Consider the following 23,741-nt stretch of genomic DNA (forward strand, 5'->3'; position numbering starts at 1 on the left):
TACTCTGCATACGCCTACAACACCAACCACTACAACCAGCTGCAACAGCCACGGACTGCACCGCAGAGACCAAGCCCTCTCGTCCCATACCAGGCTGGGCTGAGGAATGACATCTTCCTAATATTTACAGCATCGGCAACAGCCTTCTCCAGTGTTTTGTACTATATACTGTGAGGAATCACTACATACACAACGCTCTTGCATATCCACATTTATTAACCACCCTTATTTCCAGATGGGACTGGAATTGTGGAGTTTCTTCATGGCTGGCAGTACAAAAGGCATCAAGATGGGGCATCCTCCTGACATGAGGCAGTCGCTGCTCCTGCAGGGATATCCACCTGCCCTTCCTGCCCTGTGACCTAGCTACAAAGGCAAAATTTAGGGGCATTCATTAACAAAAAGGAAAAAAAAATCTGAATTAAAGAGTAGTAATTCTTTCCCCTTCAGACCTATTTTTTTCATGTACTTTCACCAGTACGACCACCTGCAGGAGTCCTACACAACATGAGATGTGACAAACAGACATACCCTTCTCAATAGGTCTTGCTCCTTAATGTAGCTGTCTTCCATAACCATCCTCTCACTGTTGGCTTTCTCAAGCTTCAGCCGGAGGTGCCCCACCTCTTCTTGCAAGCTCACAAGCTGGCTGCTGTCACCCCACTGGCTCTGCTGATATTGTGCCAGTTCCTTCTTCAGCTTTTCCACCTCAGAGGAGTAGGATGACATAAGCGTAGAGAGCTGTTCATTCAGAAGTTTGTATTCCTTGTTCTGCAGCCAACATCCCCAAAAGAAGAAAGACATACCATAAGCAAGATCAATGCATGCACCTGATGCACTACAAAAGTAACTGTTAAAAATCCTTGAACATGGTGGGTAATAAACTTCCAATAACAAACATTTCCAGGAAAATGCTAAAAGCTAAAGACAATTCCAAACTGTGACAAAAGCTCAATAATATTTGGTAACAATTATACAAGCATTTGTTAAATTGATGTTAATTTAAATTTTAAATAAACCTTGAAGCAAAGGCAAACAATGCTTGGTAGCGGCTGGCAACCAAACCAAAAATCCTACTTATATTACAGCTTCCACACAATGTTGCTTAATGCAATTGGTTTGCAATTTTTTTTTGTCTGTAACGTCAGGTTTGCAGCTTATCCTTTTATTCCTGTCTCCTAGGCCTGCAGGAACCTGGGGTGACAATGAGTTGTAGCATAATTGCAGCCTCGAGCACAAAAAGCTCCCTAAATCCCAGCTTTAAGCCATGTGCCAGCTCAATCACCTCTTTATTTGCTCAGATTTTCCCTTTTAAAGCACTTAGCAAGGATTTGCTCCCAAGGTTTGAGACCTTAAAATTCAGCAGCCTCATTTGATTTTTCTGTGGTTCAAATCAAAGTCAATGGGGACTACACAGTGACTAATAAAACAGCATCATTATTAACCAGCCCCAGAAACGACATTCACAACAGACCAAGAGCTTCAGTAAAGAGCCTACGACATAGCTTTGATAACTTTAGGGAGACAATCATGAGAGCAAATGAAGTGTTTTGCAACGTATAGTCTGGTTTTTAGAGTTCCCTTTCTGAAAGCTTTTAATACAGCTTTAAAGATCGGGGCTCCTATCACTCACTGTACAACAGATTCAAAAGGCTTTCCTTTCTTGAATGGGGCTTTGGTAGATACTTTACTTATGTATCACAGATACCAGTTTGGGCCTTTCTTGGTCTTGCTGGAAAACATTTGACAAGAGTTCATTGTTCAGACCAGGTAAGTGTCACAGTAGTCTGTTAACTTTTTTTTTTTTTTTTTTTTAAACAAGTGACTTTTTACAAGGGCATGTAGCAATAAGACAAGGGGGAATGGTTTTCAACTGAAAAAAGGAAGATTTATCTTGGATATTGGGAAGGAATTGCTCCCTGTGAGGGTGGGAGGCGCCGGCAGAGGCTGCCCGGGGCAGCTGTGGGTGCCCCGTCCCCGGCAGTGCCCACGGCCAGGCTGGGGCTGGGACCCACCTGGGCTGGGGGGAGGTGGCCCTGCCCGGGGCAGGGCGTGGGACTGGGTGGGCTTTAAGGACCCTTCCAACCCAAACCATTCGGTGAGTCTATGAACTCAGCCTTTCACTGTTTCTCAGAGCTCTAGTAACCAGCATTGTTACACCAGCTCATGTGAAAATGCTCCTTCCGTCCTGAAGTTTTTAGCTGATGTGGAGGCCAAGATAAGCTGAAGTGAAGAAGCCAGAAGTCAAAAGTCTTAAGACACAAATGTATCATTTTAAAAAGTCAATGGACTAGGGAAGTCCTCATTTATAGCTTTTGACTGGTCAGGATGAGCAGAAAAGGTGCAAAGTCACACATCCTGAGATGCAGCTTCTTCCTCCAAGACGTTCACCGGAGTCAAGTAAGCAAGAAAAAGTTTCAATGAAAAAAAAAAAAAAAAGGTATGATCTATCTCTGTGATTGAAGGCTCCCAATAGCTCCTGTACAACAGAGTTAGTTTTCAAAGAATTTTATAGCCTAGAAAAAGAAAAAAAACCCATGAAAGTAGATAATTTTATCTTCTAGGTCTACACAGCTTCTTCCAGACCAGACAGGCCCCTGTACAAATGCATGGTGAGTGGGCAAATACCAAAATCCCCACCCATACTCTGGATTAGTCTCTTAGATTCCTAATGTGGCTCACAGGACTATTTCTTCTACTACCACACTGACCATCCTTGTGGCCCCTCTACAGGTGACCTCCCGAAGCACACCACTCTCCCTGCAGTCTCAGCACTCTGAAGCAAGATAAAGACATCTCAAATGGAAAAACAAGTAAATAAGGGATATTAACATCTTTTCCTTTGCTCCTTGTAAAGAATTATTAGTGAACATAAAAATTCAGCATTCATACAGTATTAAGGACTTAGTATTTCTGCATGACTGAAGACATTTCCAAAGAGAACCATTCAGAGAGAAAAGCTTTATAGAGAATGGCAATAATCATTCTGGTTCATGAAACTCTGCTGCTTCCCCCAGTCTCTGCTCATTTTCCGACACACAACGTTTCATGGCTTTGTGTCCCAAGGTTTATGTATATAATTTTAAGCATCAGCCAACTGAGATTTCAACCCAGATACAAGACAAATGCACAGGAATATTTTTTCTTGTTATAGGCTGCTAGAGACAGGAGAGAGCATTTAGTGTCTCATACCAAAATGGCTGGTCTCCATTGCAGCTGGAGGTTGCTCCACAGACTCCACTAAACCTGAACTTGCTTTATCTTAAATCATTATCCAGCCTAGCACAGCTATGACAGTCCCGGTTCCAACCCAGGCTCTGCGAAGCAATCTAGAGTTTATTTTGCAGAGACAACAACTTCATCACTGCTGGTACCCAAACTAGCTTTAGTCACAATAAACACTCCCAGAGATACTGCCGCTTGCAGAGACAGTGTGGGGAGCTCACTGTGAGTCTAATTATTGGCTGCGTGAACACAACACTAAATTAGGTAACAGCCTTAAAAGCGTCTCACACAGCTACAACACACACATTCACAGAAACTCACTTAACTGAAAAGAGGAAAAAAGAAAAAAGTGGCCCAACATGGATAGATAAAAGTGGTCCAGTATGGATATTTTGCAGCAAAACAGATTTAAACCTTTCTCGTGTGTGCAAAAAATATATCACCTGATTTAGAAACTGCATTAAATAGGCCCAGTTACGGATACTAGAGTGCATGAAGCTGACATACAATAATAGGTTTTAATCTTTTTAAAGAAAGATCTTCTCTTCCCCAGGGGCACATGGAGTATCGCATCTCTCTACTCACGCATGAGTTAAAGCAGCTGCAATGGAAGCATTTCTTTCATGGCTAGTCAGAAAACGATACAACTGCTGCTCTCCAGGTTACCTGCAGATTTTTTTTTCTTACAAATTTCACTGGCATTTTGAAAGGTTGTGTTTATGGATTAGTGAGGACTGAAATAAAGATATTTCTGGGAAATGACGGTGCAACAAATTCACTGCTGCCAGAAAAAAACTCAGTGTACTGAAAGGAAATTCCACTAGAACAGCACTTCTTATTAGCACTTCCAAAGCATCCCAGGGAAACCTGTCAGTCTTGAAACAAGGGTTGAAATTATCTCACTGGACAGACTACAGCGAGTAATACAGAGCAGTAATTCTTTCCTGCAGAAGTTACACACAAAGCAGCAAACTCCTTTAAAATGGTCTGTGCAGAGACAAAGACAAGCTCCAGCCCATTATTTCTGCCTACTTAAAAGCTCTTGATGCCTCCTTCCCTAAAGTAGAGCTTTCTGCTGCTTTCGTAAGTCCCAACAGGAAAGCCAACGTTAACCAAAGATTGTTTTTTCTTTATTGTTCCACCCCTGCACTTTTCCTAGCAGTAAATCAGTAAATGGCAAGGAACTGGGGGGGGGGATCAAAAAAATTAATACTGCTGCTCCACTGCCAATTCCAGCAGACAGCAGACCTAACACTGATGCTCACGCTCATTGCATGACTTCAGCTCAAATACCTGGACCTGAAATGACTCATCCCAATTAATCCAACCGAATACCCTCCAGATGAAGGGTCATATCAAACAGGTTTCTAATATATAAAGAAAACCTTACGCTCAACATTTTCCATTCCTAAGCTATGGCTTGTCTGCAAAATCTAAGGATGCAATCAGGCATTTTAAATTGAAACACTGCGGTTTCAAAGTCAGACTCTACTGCGGTACACACTTTGCAGCCAATTAATACAGCAATGAAAGCAGCCAGCAGTAATGCAAATCCCTGGGTGTCTTGACTCTGCAGTATCTGAGCCAACGCAGAGTCATTTCTCATCATTTTCACGGCAGGAACTCTTGTGTCATACATACACATAGGGATGGGAGAGATTTAAGGCAGCAAGGAAACCAAGTGTGATATATAAGCATCCCTGTCAACATCCCATATAGACTGGTAAACTACGATTGCTAATAACTGGTATTACAGATAACTAGGTCTCCTGACTTACAGAGAACGTTTCTCTTGCCCGTAAAAAGGCTGTTTACGGATACAGGTGGATATGAATTTCCCCACTGATATTGGTGGATACAATGGGGCCCTATTCAGCTTTTCTTATACTAATCCCTGAAATCTTTGTACAGCACTGGGAAGGAATATAGAGGGTATTTATCAGAGTAACTTGTACACGTTAGTAGGTGGGAAAACCCTCCTACATGTGTAATCAAACTATTATTCTGCAGCTCATTAATGACAAGCAGCAATTGATGAAGACCTCTCTGTGGTCAAGTAGCCACAGTAAGACCATCAAGTCACTCGCACAGGCATCTGTCGCTTCCATGGTACCATCTCACCCCTGATCAAGGCTTACTTCTGCACAGTTGTTATGTCTAGTAACACAAATATGCTCAAACTACTTTGCAAAGCGAGTATTCCCCCAATTTACTGCTGACCTTCTAAGTAACATGACTCCTAAGACATACAGTTCAGTAAAAGAAAAAAACTGTGGCAGACACTGCATCCTCAGTGCTTGCAAAGCAGAAAGCACAATGGAACAATCCAGCCCAAAGCTTGTTTGACATTGGGATCTCACATGGAGCTGGCCTGGGTTTTGAAGCAACACCTTTCAAAACTGCCATTTTACCTTCCTCTTCCGAGTTCTTCTGGGCAGTTCTCACAACAATTACAATGCAGCGCTTGCAGCTTACTGAGCAAGCTCTTCAGACAAGGTGGAGACCCAAGATCCAAGTGCATCTGCACTTCCACGGCAGTGTCCCTTACAAATGGCTGGCCAGCAGTAGCAGAAGGCTACCATGACATCCTTCCTAGACATCATAGGAAGATAAAATCCTTCCTGAGAAGGACAACAGAAGAGAGGCAAAGCTGAAGCAGGAGCATGCTTGTCCCAGCACAGCTCAGGACGTACCTGCTCTTCGATCTTCCTTTGAAGCTGGACCACCTTGTTCTCCATGCCAATGTTGAGCTTCTTCAGGTGCTGGGCTGATCGGGCCTCAATCTTCAGCGCCTTTAGCTCCCGCCTGGCCTTCATGCGCCGGTAGTAGCACTGCAGAACAATGGTAGCATCCCTGACCCGGCGGAAGCGAGTGCGGGCCAGCCAGCCACGGGTGTACTTCTGGAGGATGGTGGCTTTGTGCTCTGCGAGGATCTACAAAACACAGGTAGAAACGGGACAATCAAAGGAAAAAGTCACCTGTAAAGGTAGCAGCAGCCCTAGCTTGGTTGCGACGTGGCACTCAGCACTTCCCAATCTGCCTTTGAAAGGGCTTCTCCTCCAAGAAGGAATGTCCTGGTAGGTACAGGGGGCGACGGCGGGAGATAGAGACTGTACTTTCACATCCTCTTTCATAGATGGGAAGAACTGCTTCAAACCCCACTCCTGGGGGGTTTCTCTAGTCACTGTGCTCAACTGATGCAGGCAAGACACATCCAGTCCTCCCTTAGGAGCCATGCTGCTCTTTTTAGAGTCAGGCCAGAGAAATGGGGGATATGAGCCTGGCTGGCAAGCAGAAGACTCAATGGGGATGGGGGACATCTTGGCTCAAGTGGGACCAGTACTCAGACCCATGAGATCCACAGCTAGCAGAATAAATAGCCATTAACAGATGCACCAACACTTAGCAATAAATTTACTGTCCCTTCAGCATCAGATATAACTCAAACCAGAACAGGTTTGTAGATTTTTTTCCCCTGTGTCGCACCCCTGTATTATGATAATTTGTACTGCAGATAAACACTGCCCCAGTGGGATTTCTTACCATGCAAATAACCTCCAAATAAAATCCTCGAGTCCTGTCCTTTCACTACAGTCTGCAGCCAGTTCTCTTGCATGATTCAATTTCTACAGACTTTTATCTGGTTTTGTGAAAAGGCTGGTACTTTTGCATTCAATTTCTCCCCAAAAATTTACAGCAATCTTTTCAGTAGGTGGTGGTTTAATTCCTTCCTCTAAAACTGAAGGCTGAATATTAAGAGATACGACCAGCATGCTGCTAATAATTTTAAGTTGATTTATGCTGCAGTATTGTGAGGAAAGAAATCGCAGGAGAATTTACAGATTACCAGACACTTTGCTGTTGTAAGTTTGGAATAAGTTGTCTCAAAAAAGATAACATATCAGCTTCTCTTACAAATCCTTTGTTTCACCCTAAGGTTTTCTTTGCACTTACAAATTTTAGTTCAGAATAAAGGGATTTTGTGAACTCAGGATGCACTAGGAGTTACTCTGTAACGAGCTTCATATGTCTCCAGCCCTGGCAGTCTTAGACGGAAAACACTGGGGGTACCCAAAGAGCTAGAAGAAACCCTACTGAATTGCCTTGAGGCCGACTGCAGCCTTACAGCAAAGTCTTGGTGGGCACAAGGCATGCCCTGACCCCACGGAGCATCACCTGCAGCCCTGCATCTGTTGCTGAGCATGCACGTGAACCAACACCAATGTCCAACACCTGTATCTGGGTGCTCCGGAGATTAAGGATGTTCAGATTTGAGAGGCCTGAACTTCAGCCAACTTCTACACCTCGTTAAGATTTTGCATTGCCTTAGACAGTTTAAATGCTGGACCGGCTGTCTCCCCTGCAGAGGCTTCCGATTTGAAAAACAGATGCTGAAAAAGCAGCAGCAGCACTAATTCCTGATCAGCAGCATCCAGACGCACTGTTTCAGAGGACAACCTTGTTCTCTCTGATGGGTTACATGGAGTCCAGGTAACCTCCATCATCTCCAGGAACAGGCTCTCGGCTCATTGTGCCTCTGATATTCTCTGAGTATTCTCGTGACTACATCTAGGCAGAAATTCAGGTAACTACCAAAACAAGGCTGGACCTGAGGAGTAGACAGAAGGTTCCCCAAAGCTGTTTTCATTTTCCTGACAGGCAGTTTCTCACTGTATCACTTGCTGTCATCAACCTTTAATTCCTTGCTTTCAGCTCCTGGTCCAACACAGAATACTAAGTGGTTAGAACTAATTAAAAAGGGATTTATATCAATAAATAACTTGATACCTTCCATGACAGGCCCTACTGGTCTTCCCACCATACTAGAAACAGCACTGGCAGCACAGCTCAGACACAAATTGGGGTTACCAAGGAGGTTTTTGCTGAGTATGAGTTAGATCAAATGACATTTCCAGATTTGCACAGTGCCTCCTGGCAGCCGAATGACTAATTTAATTTAGCTGCTCCACTGAGGTGCTGCTGCCAAAATCTTTTTTTCTTGCACTGCTTTAAATGGCAATGCTTGCCATCACCACGTGCTCTCCAGAAACACCAGAGGGCTGTCGGCTTTGTAAAACATCAAAACAGCCGCAATAAATACACCACCGTGCTATGCCAGTGGAGGTAAATATAAAGGCTCTTCCTACTATTCTCTAATGCAAAGATGCTCCATGGAGTTGTACCTTGTGATAAATCCTCCTGACAAACATGCCCCGAGCAAAAGCCTGAATGGTGATGGTTGCAGTGCGGACCCTCTGGAAAGCTCGGAGGATCTGCAGCATTCGGTACTGCTTCTGGAAAATGATGGCAGCTCTCGTCCTTCTCAGGTGCTCAGCCAGTCTGCAAAGCACAGAAAAGAGATTAGGGGTAAAACTAAACTCCCCTTCTTTCCGTTGTAGTAAGTTTTAAACTGGGCAGAAAGAAAAACCTTTTGCCCAGAAGTAGCTTGACAGTATTCAAAACAGACCATCCCAGCAACAGGGTTGAGAAAAGAGCAGCTGACAGCATGTCTGCCAGAATTATGGGAACATGCATGCAATCAGCGTCCATGGCACCCAGGAGCACTGGGATCAGAAATCAACACACCTCATGACTCCTAAACAGCATTAAACCCAAATATTTCCCCGCTTTTCTCTTGGTTTGATCTCTCTGCCTTACATGCTTCAGCCAAACAGTGTCCAGGTTGGCTCCATCACTTCCCTAACTATAAAAAGCAAGCATCACACAGGGTATCTACCGACTCAGTGAAAACGGCAGCAAATTGATTTGACATTTAAACCAGTGTGCACTGGTTTGGCAACATTCATGAGCAGAGCCTGAAGCAACTCAACAGAGTAAATAATAAGGGATGTGGTCAATTCCATGCCATGTTGCTCCCCATTCTCCAACTGAATTCATGTTCAATTTGCTGTTACACTAGTTAATATATGTCCATAAAACCTCCATTTGATTTGGTAATTAGCTCATTTTGCTGAATTTATGATTCATTTACTGCTCTCAGCATGAGGCATCATATAGATACTTGATCCACCTCGATCAAAACTAAAGAGCCATATAGGATTGGTTTATATATTCTTATTGTCAAGGCTAATGGTTTCTCATTAGAACCCACTGAACTAGAGCTTACAGAAGAGGACAAGCGATGGTCTGTTTCCAAAAAGAGGAGAAAGCAGTTATTTAGATGACATCCATCCCTACAAAACCCGCACAAAGATGAGAACTGAAAAAAATCACACTGAAGAAACACTGCAGCACGTGGTTTTGGCACATCTGTTTCCAACCACTCTTTTAGCTCGTACACCATCACTTCAGCATCACCAGGGATTCCTCCTCCCCTCCTTAGAAGGATGGATGGCTGATGCGAAGTCAAATATAGAGTCCAAGCCTGTAAGTATGCGTGGAGAGCCCACGGGAGGGGCAGTTAATCACCGACTCTCCCTTTTTCTTAACCATCCTCTCACAGCTTAGGTATCACCTGCCTTATCTTCAAGTCAGCTATAAGACTGCGAGAGGGACCTGCAGCCACCAGCCTAGAGAAGTACCTAAACTTCCAAGGACAAGAAAACCCTGTGCTTATTTGTGTCAAATAAGCTTTGCTTATTTGAGATCTTCACATCCCTGAATTCCTTCACAAGCACAACACCAAAAATCCAGCTAGCATCTCTGATGTTCATTCCAAGGATTTCCTCTAAATCGTACTGTATTTTGGAAGAACATGGAAGTTCTTCACCTTTAGTCGCTTCAATAATTGATAGAAATAGATATTCATTCAGCAATCAGGAGTGAAGAAGTGACTGTGCAGGAGCCTTGTAGCATAGTGGCAGCACCTGTTATTGCCCACGTGCAAGCAGAGTTAATTGGGCTTGCAGATCAGGCAGAAGTACTTCTGATGGGCAGATGCTGACTCAGAGCAAGGGAGAACATTGCTGTTCAAAACCAAACAACATAGCTCACACACCACAGCTTCTTTGAGCAGAAAACAAGAAGGGAAACAAATCTGAAAGGACCCACATCTACTCCTACCTGTGAATTGCCCAAAGCCAGCCTGGCTAGATGCAAGAGAACGGCAGTGTTTGACACCAATATGGGGCACAAGATGCAAGGTGAGCTGTGTGTTGGGATGCTATTACATTACACCAACCCCACATCTCCTACTAGCAGTAGCACTCTCCAGTACAGCACTCTCTACAGAAATCCCAATGAGCCACTGACACAAGGTAGCTTCAGGTTCCTGCACACAGAGAGTTAAACATCGAGCTCTATTAGTCTGTACTGTAAATAGCCCCATTGCCAGCAATTTGGACTGATTTTTCTCGTTACAAAGAATACAGTAAATCAGTTCTGAGAACTCCCCTGGGATACCAAGGAGGCACAAACTTGGTCCTTGCAGAAGAGGAACACATACCAACTAGGCAAACTGCTCCCTGGCTGATCCAAACACCCTTTGCCAAAGGAAGTCCCAGAAAAATATCAGTTCTGTGAAACTCTTTCACCTAAACTCCTCAGAGTACTTTAGTCATCTGATTATAACCTAGTTGCCTATGTTATAACCCTGGCCCAGCACCTAGAAATTAAATTAATACCAATATGAAATCAGTTTGAGGCAAAGAAATTTCATCTTTTGCCCCCAAATAAAGCTGGAGAGAGTGGTCAGGAACGAGTCCTGACTTCAGCACAGAAACTTCCACCACAGTAGTACCTACATGCACAATATGGGTCTTGTTTTCACAGGGCTGAAAGGCAACACCCCATGCAGAGCATTTTCAATGCTTCTCACATGAAACCTTAAGTTTAAAGTCTATGAGATGGAACAGATTGAAAACACAAAGTACCCAAAAGCATTTTTCCACTTGACCTCCGAGCTAGCTCTTCCTCAGAGGGCTTCCCAGGACCCACCTCCGTGCCAGGTGCCCACGCGTGTAGCACTGGATGACGATTGCAGCTTGTCTCAGCCTTTTGTACTTGACCCTCTGCAGCCAGCCCCTCACCGTCTTCTGAATCATGATTGTGGCAGCCCTGAACTTAACTGCTCGAAGTTTCTCCAGATATGCCACCTGGCCTGCACGGAAAAAGATCTTGGTACGTCCAAACTGGAACTTGTCTGGATCCTTTTCAAAAACATAAAGGAAACTAAATTTAATTAAGGCAAACATTTATTTTTTTTTTTCAGTCTATGCTGCTCAGTAGACACATATTAAAAAAAAACACTTTGAAACAAATCTATCAGCGCAGCTCACATCTCTTCTTAATTAGGTGATGAAGACATTATTAGATTCCAAACAACTTAAGCTTCTATATACCAACTGAGGAATGCAGCACTAGGATTCAGTCTTAAGTTTGATACACTTAGACAAATTTTGAATGTTTTTGGGGGTTTGGGATTTTTTGTTGGGTTGTTTTTTTTTAGCTAAATAGAGCAATGTGATGCCAGATAGTTCTTTCTCAAAAAGATTAAGGCTTACATCTCCAAAATCATACAAGCACTCTGGCTCTGTAGCTAAGGGAAACACTTGGTGCATACAGAGAACGACTTTTGCAGAGGAACTCAATTGAGTAAATTCCTCAAAATCCCACAAGGAGAACAAGAAATCAAAAATTACAACCTGGCTAAAGTGCTGTGCGCATTCTGGGCTGGTCAACAGCGAGAAACTTTTGTATGCATATTTGCAATTTTAAAATAATGCACAAGTCTGAGCAGTAAGGTTTTGCTGAGGAGAGGTGGCAAAGACTCCTTATTTGCTTAAGGGAAAAAAAGTCCCAATCTATGGGATGCTTTTTCTGCAAATTAATAGCTATTAAAAGTCTCCCACATATCAAGATAGGGCATTTATTGCTTTTTTCTCTTACTCATTTGTGCAAAGAGCCATTTAATGACTGACTAAGGTTCCTGGTTTTGTCCAAAGCTGGACCTCTAAAATGTGCTCCAGCTCCAGCTAGCCAAAACCAGAAGGAGGGGTTGGGGGGATGTATTTTCTAAATGTGGCCCGTTGTTCACATACAGTCAGTGATAGTTCTGGACTTCTCCAGCACTGAAATGGCACACTCAGCTTGACTGCAATCAAGAGAACCCATGTCATGCTTCCTCTCGGCTACACCCTTACAAGACTATCTCACTTTGGAAAAAGCCCCAAGCTGCCTACACTGAAGAAGCACCTGCACAAGTAGCAGGTAAAGCAGGAGCAGGAAGAGCAATTCAGATCACATCAATGCCACAAGCTTCCATGCTGTAAGAATCATTGCCAAAGATCTGGTCCCAGCTCACCGTAATGAGGTCTTCCAACAGGGTCTGGCAGATCTGCTTCTTGTCATTCTTAGAGAGGTCTCTCTCTTTCATCAGAACACGGTACCTATTGAAAAAGTCATGGTAGGACCATCTGAAAGCAAAGAATACACAGGATTAGTCTGCATGCTGGGCATTATTTCCTTAAAATAAAGCATTTGGAGTCACAGAGGACTCAAAATATGAAACTCATATACTGAGGGATCTCTCACCACCACCCTCAGTATGGAACAAAGCCACCTGAAAGAAGTCTGGTCACCCAAAAGCTGCCCCCAGTCTCAGCCCTCCCCTGCCACCAAGTGACCTTATCAGTGCATTTCTAGCCTGGAACAGAAAGGCCACAGACCACCTTGTTTTCACTCCTGATGTCCTTCCCAGGCTGCTGCATTTTACCAGTCAAATGCAACAACGCTGTTCCCTTCAGAAAGGATATGCTAAATTGAAGATATCATGGATCTCCTGAGATGGCAAATAAAATTTTAAAAGAAATTTTGATAAGATGATAGAGAATGGATCAAATAGAAACTCTTCCTTGTTTTGCTTTTCCAAACTCTGCTGAATATTAATCTGAATCAATTAATTCACTAATCACTCCATGCTGAAGTCTGTCGCTGACACTCTTAAAAACCAAGATCTTTGGACTCCGAAAAGACAAAGCAGCTACCTGGAAGATGCCTCACCATCACCAGTAGTCAAGCTTCCAAACACACAACAGTACTTGCAGGAATTGGAGTATTGCTAGGAAATATCATCTCCTGCTGCTACTGTTAGATGTGGAGCCTGCAGACCAGATCCTGAAACTGGTTCAGCATCTGCCAAGTTTCAACCTCCTCCAAATGAACACAGTGTGTTATGAACCCCTCAAAACCCTGAGTTTTTAATTAAAACACTAGCCATGTCCAGCAATGTCAAGTACGGCCACTGTTATTTCAAAAAAACACACAGAACAAATGTCAGAGGAAGACAGAAGAAGATTACAAATATTTTTACTTCTGCCTTCACTCAACTAAACCATCTGTGAGCCTGATCCTCACCCACATGGATGTTCTGGCAGCCAAAACTGTATGAAAAGGAGCCATAGAAACATGTCATCCTCTGCCCAGCAGCCCCACGCATGCCTTTATTTTTGTGTTATTAAACCAATTCTTCCACTTCCAGAGACAGAGAGGGTAAAGAAAGACAAAATAAATTGCAATGGGCCACAGTGATGCTTGTAATGGGTCCTTACACTTGCCTAGTTTGCAGTGGTGGGGCTGGGTGAGATGTCACACCACCCAAACAAAGAAAAAAATAAAAAAACCCAACTGCTAAGAATTGGGAAGTACCACACAATTCCTGCATGGACACACAGCACCCAGGACACCACTTGCAAAGATATATGGGAATGGCAAAGACTAGAAAGAGTCCTTAGCATTGCACTTGAAGCAATGCAAGGTAAGGTGGAGGGCTCCTGGAGACAGGAGCAAGGACAAAACTGTAATCAGAGGACTTCCCATGGTCAGAGTAGCTCCCAAGTAGCCAGATTTAGTGATGATTTCACCCCTGTCTACATGGGCTAGCCCTGGGGCTGGACAGCCAAGGCTACCCACCCTTCAAATAACTAAAAGTACTGGATTATCACCCTGAAAAACCCAACAAAAACCTGCAAGGGGGAGCTCTCTCTGGGGAGAGGTACAGAAAAACTAAGCACAAAGATTACATGCAAGACTACAGGCTTGTGGCATGTAGGGTTTAAGCTTTAATGTGCTTTCTCTTTGCTTCTAGGTGCCTTGGATTTGTAATTACATTTCCCATTTTGTACCTGCAACCTCATCCTTTCGCACTGTGCAAATAAAACCCACGTTCATTTTAAGCACATCTGAGGCTTACGCAGCTCCAAGTCAAACCCAAATGAAATGGGAGAAGCGAACCACACAGTTCCCGAGGCACGCAGCCAAGCACGCGATGCTGGAGACCTCCTGCCTGGCTTAGGTATTACTCAGGCCAGGGAGAGCTTCAGGCAGGGAGGAAAAAACGCCAGGAAGGGGTATTCCCATTAACCTGCAAGAGTCAGTTTAGGGACTGATATTCCTAACTGATGCTATTCAGAGGAAGAAACCATCCTGCAGTGCCACCCAGGCTCCTCCAGCAAAGAGCAGATGGTGGGTAGGCAACATGTAACTGAGGACACAGGTCCAAGCTGGGCAGAAAGCATCGAAATCCATCACCTTCCTGCCCCAAGACAGAGGTGGCAAAATCCTGCAGCTGCTTCAAACAAGAATCAGACACCTGCAGAAGTTCCTTAAAAACAGATCATAAGTCACTACACAGAGGGCCTTTCTTCGGAGCCTGTTCTCATTTCACAAGGTGGTAAAAACTGATTTTCTACTTGTTTCTATCTGAGTCCATCTTTAATATAAATAACTCACTTATTAGGATTAGGTCTCACACAAGACATTGGAAGTGGCAGGGAATAAGCTCACTGATTGCTGTCAGGCTGTTTTGCTGCTCTCACCATTCTCACTGATTTAGCAGAAGACAGTCCTGAGATAGATCACATTGCTTGTATTACTGTCCACAGAACATCAAGACAAAAGCTCTGCTACATGGGGGCTCAGGAGTTTCACTGAATATTTGCAGTCCCAGTTCACAAGCAAAAGAAAACTGCATGGGTTCATAGGTGCTGTTACAGGATCCCTCCCAGAGAAAGGAACAATTAAAGCACTCAGGTTTAATATAACATGCCTGGTTAAACAACTTCAGGTTCAAAGCAGTATAAAATTACCTTACAACTACGTGCTTTGAGAAAAACAAACATGATCCCCCAACCCTACACAGGAGATCTCTCTAATGCAGAAATACCAAAGCTGAATGCTTTGGTACACACGCTTCCCCCCCCCCCCCCCCCCATTCTTCTGCATACATGACTGACTTTTTTTTTTTTTTAAAGGTTCAACATCCACATCTTCAACAACAAAAAAAAAGGAAAAAAGAAGAAAATATATTTCCCTCCTGCTTGTTCACAAAGTGATTCCTAGCATGAGACAGAAGACGTGCCACATTACCCTAGCACTTTAGCAGGTCAGGAGAGATTACAGGAAGGTTACACCTTGGTTCAACTCGATGACAGGTATTAAATTAAAAGCAGAAACTAGGTTTTCAGGATGCTGCCACAAAACACACAGCATGGGCACCTCTCATTGCTAGGAGTTGGAATCACAGCATGGTTTGTGTTGGAGGGACCCTAAAGCCCCCCCGGCCAACCCCTGCACCTCCCCCCAGCCCAGGTGGGTCCCAGCCCCAGCCTGGCTGTGGGCACTGCCGGGGACGGGGCACCCACAGCTGCCCCGGGCAGCCTCTGCCAGTGCCTTGCCGCTCTCACAATGAAGAATTTGTTCCTAATAGCTAATCTAAATCTCCCCTCTTTGAGTTTAAAACCATCCCCCTTGTCCTATTGCTACAGGCCTTACTAAAAAAATCTGTCCCCATCTTTCTCCTAAGCCCCCTTTAGGTACTGGAAGGCCAGAAACCACCAAGGACCACTAAATAAATACAATACCTTGTAATTATCAAGTTATAAGATCCAGACAGGTAGGCAAAGGGCTGTAAACAGGAGAATTTTCGTACCTGTGCAACTAAGAGGAAGAAAGACGCACGAAAGATGAGACAGATACTACTCAACTTTCCCAAGAGGAAAAAAAAAATAATAATAATCTCAGAGCTAAGGTCAAGCACTGTCAAACTCTAACACTGTTTGCTTTGAAGTCAGCACAGGTCACTAAAGGGAAAAGGCAATATAAGGAATGGAAGGACACAGGAAAATAACTTATGCCTGTGGAAAAAACCACCTCCCTGGGCTTGAGCAGCAAGCAGGATGCTTGAGGGCTTGGGCAGGAGCAGGAGACTTGGTCAGCTCACCTACTTCTGTGTCATCTCTAGGAATTAGACAGAGGGAATAAACCGTAACACATCCCACAGATTAAGCCTTTTATCTGCAGTTTGAAAAACAAGATTTGGATGCTTTACACAAAGCCACAACCGGGTGCAAAGCAAACAAGCTGCTCCTGCCCAAAATCACAGGGCTACGAACCCAAGAGCAGCTCTCGTGCTGTAGAGCCAACTGGATTTAATACAACCATGCAATTAAAGGGAGGGCTTGAGTAAGAAACAGGGTGAAATTCTGACTCCCAAGGAAGCCTCTGAAAAGCACCTCTCCAAGCAGTCAGAAACTGCCCAAAACATCTCCAACCTATTGTTTTAGGGTGATTACAGTAACATTATTTCAGCGGCACTGAATGAAGAGCTGAAAGGAATATAGTAAGAGTCTGACACTTTTATGACTTCACCATAATATGGCTTTTTTCATTGGCCTAAAATAACTGAATGCAGAATTTTCCCATTAAGGGAAAATAAATCCATTGCCCCCCATCACCCAAGATCATCTTAGCAACTGTGTGCTGAGCAAACCTGGCTTCGTTAAGAAATCCCACCAGCATCACGTGGTACTTTCCTCTGAAGGGATCAATATTTTAGTAATCTCCGTAAGGAGTTGGGCTTTATGGGTCATTCTATAGGAGCCAAGGCCTATTTGGGGGCACACAGGTTGAATATCTGAGCCAAGATTTGACATTAAATTATTTTAGAATCTGTGGTTCATAGAGAAAATGTCTCTTGCCTTGTTTACTGCAGCAGAACAGATTTGCCTTTCAATTAGCTCTGAAACATGCACACTGGCATGGCTTGAAATTAGCTGGAATATATTCAAAGAGCTGAATGAGGGGGGAAAAACCTGCTATTTACATATTACACCTTTGTTGCGAGTGGGGGGAGTGGGTAAACAGAACTGCTGGTAGCCAGTCATTTATAGTTTGTATTTCCCTGAAATAATTGCACAACAGCTAAACACACATTATCAAAAAATAAATTTATATCCAAGGATGCCCACGATACATCTCAATTACGAATGTTTAATGTTTATAGAGTTTAACAGCTGTGATTTTATATGGAATTGATACAAAGATGCTGCATCTGACAGTCAGCTCCAGCAACCACAGGAAGCAGCCAAAGGCCAAGAATACTTCAACAATAAATTTCATACGTAACAACTACAATAAGAGTGTTTCAGCAAGACTGCAAAGACCACATTACTGAGAGTGACAGCACAGTGGGAGTCTAGTGATGTGGTACCATTGACTGGAAACCATCAGAACCAGAGAGTTTTGACAAAATGCAAGTTAAAACCTTGTTTTAAAGAATATTTTGTTACTAATGGCAATCTACACCAGTTAATTCTCTATAGACTAATCCTTACGTAGCCAGTTTCTATAAAGAAGATGAATGGTTTTATAGTACAGAGACATCTTCCATACTTTACCCATGCAAGCTGACAGATTTACTATCTACACATCTGAGACAGTCCATTCATCACAGTCATTTACGTACACGCGAACAAATACATTTCAAACCAAATGATACGTTTTCATTCCCATTTACTTGAGATAGTGGCAAAGCACAGCATACCATGGAAATGATAAAATAAAGCCAGGCATACCCGAAGTGCAGAGTGTGAGGCTTCATCTTTCAGTGGGAATACATCATGACTTACATGGGTTGAAGGACACTAAAAATTATATTAAAACTTTTTTTTTTTCTTAAAGGAACCAGGTAAAAAAAGATAAAAATTACCAAAGCCTCAAAACACTCAGTTCCTCAAGTCATAAAGTAACTGTGATGGAGAAGCATGAAGTAACAGCAGAAGGTGGCTTTACCCAGACATGTCTGACCCAAGGCCACATCTGAGAAGAGTAACTCAGAGTGACAGTATGCTGGAAAATATTTAGATGTAAATACTACAGGATGAAAGTGAACATTTTCTCCTATTTCCGTAAAAAAAAAAACCTTCTCTTGAGATAAAACATTTTGAAAAATCCTCGTTTCTCTACAGGTGAATTGCTTACACTGAAGTGAAACAAAACTCACAAAGGTTAAGTTTCCCATTATTATTTGAAGTGGTTTAAATTTACAGCCTTCATGCATGGTTAAAATTTAAAGCAGTGACCCTCCTTTTTGGTTTTATCCTTAATCAATCATGATAATCTGACTTATCTGTAAAATATAAGGAAATACAGAGGAATAATCAATGCTCACTGTGACGAAAACTGAGACAGATTGCATGGATGTAAAAATGCAGAAGGAACTAAAACATCTATTACATTTCCCACTAAATAAGATCCTGTGGAAGCAGGTTTTCCCAAGCTGGTTTATAAAGCAAATTCAAATATACCAAGTATTCAGAATCTTTCAATGAAGTTGTCCATCTCCTAGGTCTGGATTTTCAAGACTGGAATTTTATGACCAAGAGGGTAGAAGAATACCTGAACCCAAAGTGAGTATCTTATTTAGTGCAGAATTGTTCCTGAATAAAATTATCTTCTAGGAACACTAAAACTAAAAACAAACAAACAAAAAAACCCAAAAAACAAACCCACGAAAAAAAAACCCAAACCTCTCCTTGAAGCATCCCAAACACTGAATTGGAGAAGGTCACTCTCAAAGGCTCAAATAGCTGTTTGCACCCTTTTTTTTTTTAGCCCTGGAGGAAGAAAGCTGACAAGTTGCGGTGATGGAAGAGTTCTGTTATTCTTAGTGTCCTGGGAAAAAGACCTCATAACCAAAAGCATGTGCAAGCAGAGCTGAAAGCATCACTTTTGCATTTTTCAGGATGGAGCAGTCTTTGTACCAGTCAATTATTTGCCATAAATAGATCTTGTCTGGTCTGCAGGTGCTGCAGTGGTTCCTCCTCTCTGCTCCCCCTCCCCAGTTACTAATTACATGTCGATGCTAGTACTGTAGGGTCTAAAATACAGTTAGGTGAGCAGACACGGGAAAATGCTGCAAGTCTGTAGGAAAACAATGAATGGAGAGGAACAGAGGGTATCCCTGCAGGTATGCTAAAACCAGCAGCAAAACCTAGAGACAACCCTCAAGCCGGAGCTCCCCCTATCTCCCCAGGACCCACCGCCACAGAGCCAGGAGTGCAGACTGCACCAGGGGAACATGACCACTTGGCTTAGTGAGCACAAAACTGCCTTTCTGTGGCCTCTTCCAAATGAAACCACAGCTGTTGCACTGCTTTAGGGCTTTTACTGCAAGTAGGCAAACAGATCCGGCCCTGCAGCTACTCCAATAGAGATAACAGAAGACCCAGCCCATGGGCTGGTTTTTACTACTTTGCCGTGGAACTTAAGAGCATCTTTTTCTTTGTTACTTCCGCAAATGCCCTGAAGACTGCAGAGGTGGGAGCCAAAGGCGGTGCTGGGTCCTCTAACAGGGCCAGACCTCCAACATGAGGATGCAAATCTCCACGCACCTCTGCCACCCTCCCACGCTGGCAGAGGAGAGAAAGAAATTGGTTTCCATTAAACTTTTTATTTTTTGTTTCCCCCTTTTTTTCTTTTTCAGGCATTGAGCTCAGCTGGCTAAGGAGATCCCCATCACCAGTTTTTGCCCATCCATGGAGGTCACTGGCCAACAGAGGTTTGGTGCAGCAAAGCCACCTCATGTCAATGCGCAGAAGCTGCCATCAATTGTCAGAGGATCTTTGCAGCTGCGCTGGAGATGAGAGTAACTGGTAAGGCAGCACACACCTGCCCAAAAACCAGGGCAGGGAGTTTCTCATGAGGTTCAGCATCACGCTTAGCCAACTCTTTACTGAGCATATTTATAACTCCTTTGTTCCTTATAAAAAGGCCGATGGCTATGCTGACATTAACACAAAGCTGCCTGGCACTAAAATGCAATTGATGCATTATTTTTTTTTAGAATTATTTGTCCCTGTCATCTTCAGGGCTTATTTATAGTTTGTTTTCTGATTTATTAGGCCCTAAAAACCTCTTTTGAATTTTGTATCGCGATCAGCAAGAGCCACACCACCTATAACCTTTCCATTTGAGATGCAAGAGTCTGAAACCTGATGTATTTTGGATGTGCAGAGTGAAAGTCTCCAATAATAATTTACAACCCTTATTTTCCTTCTCTGCAAATATAATGAAATTTTTTTTGGCTGAAATGATTATTGCAGCAGGTGTCCAAAGCCAGGGGAAAAAAAAACAAAACCAAACCACAGAAAGGAAAGCAAACTGTACACTGCAAAGAGCTTATGTATGGGGAGCTTCAGGCAAGCAGTGAAGAAGTCTTCTAGGGCAATATTTGCTTCCAGGGAAGATGAGTGCAGAGGATATACAGCTGTTATTTTGCTGTCCCCCTCCATATGGGATCACAGCTGGATTCCTTTATCTGCCATGCACCAGTGTTTTCAGAGATTTCACCACAGCAAATTACTTCTGAGGACCAAACTGAAAGCACCAGCTGAAGCGCTGGACACAACACAACAAACCCTCCAGCAGCCTCACCCTGCAGCTCATCACTTGATAACAAATCTCTTTGACTTGAGGAACCCAGGACTTAATGGGGGTCTTGCAAAACGAGAAAAAATACTAAAAAGGGAAAAATCTATACTGGATATAAACCAATGTAAATAAAACCTGTTTGTCCTGAAAACACTAGTGTTTTCTTTTCCCTCCCTCTCCCCAGATAACGAGTGAACCTGCCGAGTAAAGCACACCAGTAGCACGCCTCACCAAATCCCAGCACAGTACCTGGACGGGAAGCCAGCTGCGCTGATGTGGATGGTCTCCAGCACTCCACAAGCTCTCAGCTGCTGTACCACTCTCACCGGATCAAACCTGCAATTATATTTAGGATAGAGGTTAACACAGTGAGAAGGAACCACGTCAACCACCAAGCTGATAATGATTCTTCTGGGGACAGGAACTGTTTTCTGATTTGTGGTAGAGAGCTCTGTCCTCACCATTAGTACAGGGGCTGCAGAAACCACACATCCATGGATAGCTTTTGTACACAGCCATTCCCTTGCAAACCTCAGCATAACCACAAACTCCATGCCTTGCTTTGGGTACAGGCTGCACAGATGTCACACATTTTCACTCCATGTCACAAGACATTGTGCTTTTCAAGTGCAACAGACCTCGCTATTGCCCTATTATCAATGCCAAGTGGTACTCTTGGGATGAGAGAACAGTTTGTTACAATTAAGTCTCTACAGCCATAATCTACCCAGCTGTGTACAGCAACACAATTATGATTAAGGAGGGAAGAGGTTACCCCACCACAAGCTGCTTGACGAGCAAGACAGTATTACTTTTGCAGCTATAAGGGCAACAATATATTTCCAGAATAAAATCACATTCAACAGCAAAATAAATCTGACCTATTACATTTCCACCAAAACAGAGTAATTAACAGGTCCCACAGATTTGCAGTCTTTAAGTTTACCAAGAACAGCAGCATTCATGTTCCAGACTAAATGTTTCAGTAGACATCATGTGGAAATTCAAGGTATTTCTGCTCCCAGCTGCCTGCCCTCCTCTTTTTAGCTGGCACAACCCCTTACCACTGGCATCTCATTTCCATCAGCAATTTGTGCCAACAAACTTTGTGCCAACTTCCAGCTGAGTACTTGAGCTGTGCTCTCTCTGGTTCCTGGCATGAACCCACTTTCAGATCAGCCTATCTTTGCAGAGAGTGAGTGAGTCCAAGTACCAGCATCCCCCATCACTTATCCGCCCTTCCACCCCTGACATCGAAGGCACAAAGAGGTCCCAGCTCTTCAGCTCGAGATGTTGGACCCTGGAAGAGGTTGATGGATCAAGCTTAGATTCATATGATGCAGATGTCCGTAACTGTGTCAGATTTCCAGAACAAAGGTGAGGAACAAAAGCATCTTGGGTACCTGCTTGTCCTTTCCTGAAAGCCCAACCTGAATGAATAGTTCTGCCCAGCCTCTGCTGTGCAAAAGCAGCATAAGAAACAGTCCCCTGCTACTTCGTGCATTTCCAAATTCCCTGGATCTGTCAAGTCTACAGTAAGTTATTCACTACAACACCACGAACGTGACACAGAGTGGAAAATCAGTCTTGGCTGTCACTCACTTCAAGGAAGAACCCACAAGGGTACAGTTTCCATAACAATAAATAAGAAACAGGACTGGTAGATGGATGGAGAAGCTTCAGTCCTGGAAGATCCCAGGGCAATCTGTGCTGTACACAAGGGGAGCTCTCCGCAACACAGCCAAGCCCTGCTCAGTGGGGTGAAATGCAGTAACCAGAGCGGCTGCAGTCATTTATCAGCACAGAAAGCCAAGACCTTCTCTAGCCACAACTCCAGCTACAGACTAAAGCTGAAAAAAAGAGTTTAGAAGGACAATACACATTATTATGAACGCCTTTTCCTTGCCATGGCAGATAGAAGCACGTGACAAGTTGCTTTTGGCCTGGAAACCCAAGTAAGAGATCATAAACCCTGCCTGAAACAGAATTTGGGAGGAAAATTGTCAAAGGTACAAGCTGAAGTCAGGCATTCCCCTTGCACCTCTCTCTTTGAAGTCTTCTCCCTCCACAAGGGATCAACCTCAGACGCAGCCAGCCTGCAGTGAGATGCAGCAAATGCCACTGTGTGGTGCTAATCCTTCCTCCAGGCTGGAGTTCTGATAGCCCTCACCTTCCTACAAAACAAAGCTTACATTTGCACCAAGATTTAAAGTTGGAATGAGAGTAATACAGGGTGCAAGGGACCTTAGGAGGTCTCTAGTCCAACCTCCTATATTCAAAAGCTGGGGCAGTTAAGAGGCAGACCTATAGCTCAGGGCTTTATCCAGTCAAAGACTGAAAACCTCCCAAGATGGAGGCTGCACAACCTCTCCAGGCAGCCTGCTCCACTGATAGACTGTCCTCACGGAGGCAAAAAAAAAAAAAGTTTCCCTATCTCCATCTGAACCTCTCATGTCAATTTGTAGCTATCCATTCCCGTCCTCCCACCACAGACCACAGTGAAGGGCATGGTTTCATCCTCTTGGTAGCTCCTGTAGGTACCAGAAGGCTGCTGTTAGGTCCCATCTCTTCTTGGGCTAAATCTCATTTTAGCAAAACCTTAATGCTCTTGTGAGCTGAAAAATGTTATGTTTTAGAAAAAGAAAAAGGTATTTGTTTTTTTTTACTGAACAGTGAACATAATACCAACTGTTCTGCATGCTACAAGATACTTCAGTGCTAACCTAGAGCAGTGCCACTGATGTTTCTTCACTAATGCCTCCTAGCATCGTGTATTTTTCAGCACAAGTGCCTCTGAAATGCAGACTCATTCACAGCCAGCCCCATATTCTCGAGACCTGAATTGTACA

General features: G+C 43.5%; 1 protein-coding gene across 2 annotated transcripts in view; it reads right to left on the bottom strand.

The window, feature by feature from the left end:
• The window catches only part of MYO5B (myosin VB), a 149,360-nt gene that overhangs the window by 37,241 nt on the left and 88,378 nt on the right, over positions 1 to 23,741 (bottom strand). For both annotated transcript variants that reach the window (XM_027794505.2, XM_027794504.2), the window contains exons 17-22: positions 21,142 to 21,228; positions 12,488 to 12,599; positions 11,122 to 11,333; positions 8,409 to 8,565; positions 5,919 to 6,158; positions 532 to 771 (exon numbers count right to left, since the gene is read on the bottom strand). In XM_027794505.2, the coding sequence (XP_027650306.2) occupies positions 532 to 771; positions 5,919 to 6,158; positions 8,409 to 8,565; positions 11,122 to 11,333; positions 12,488 to 12,599; positions 21,142 to 21,228 (1,048 nt within the window). The remainder of the gene's footprint in view (positions 1 to 531; positions 772 to 5,918; positions 6,159 to 8,408; positions 8,566 to 11,121; positions 11,334 to 12,487; positions 12,600 to 21,141; positions 21,229 to 23,741) is intronic.

This window comes from Falco peregrinus, chromosome Z, assembly GCF_023634155.1.
Source record: "Falco peregrinus isolate bFalPer1 chromosome Z, bFalPer1.pri, whole genome shotgun sequence".
Taxonomy (NCBI): domain Eukaryota; kingdom Metazoa; phylum Chordata; class Aves; order Falconiformes; family Falconidae; genus Falco; species Falco peregrinus.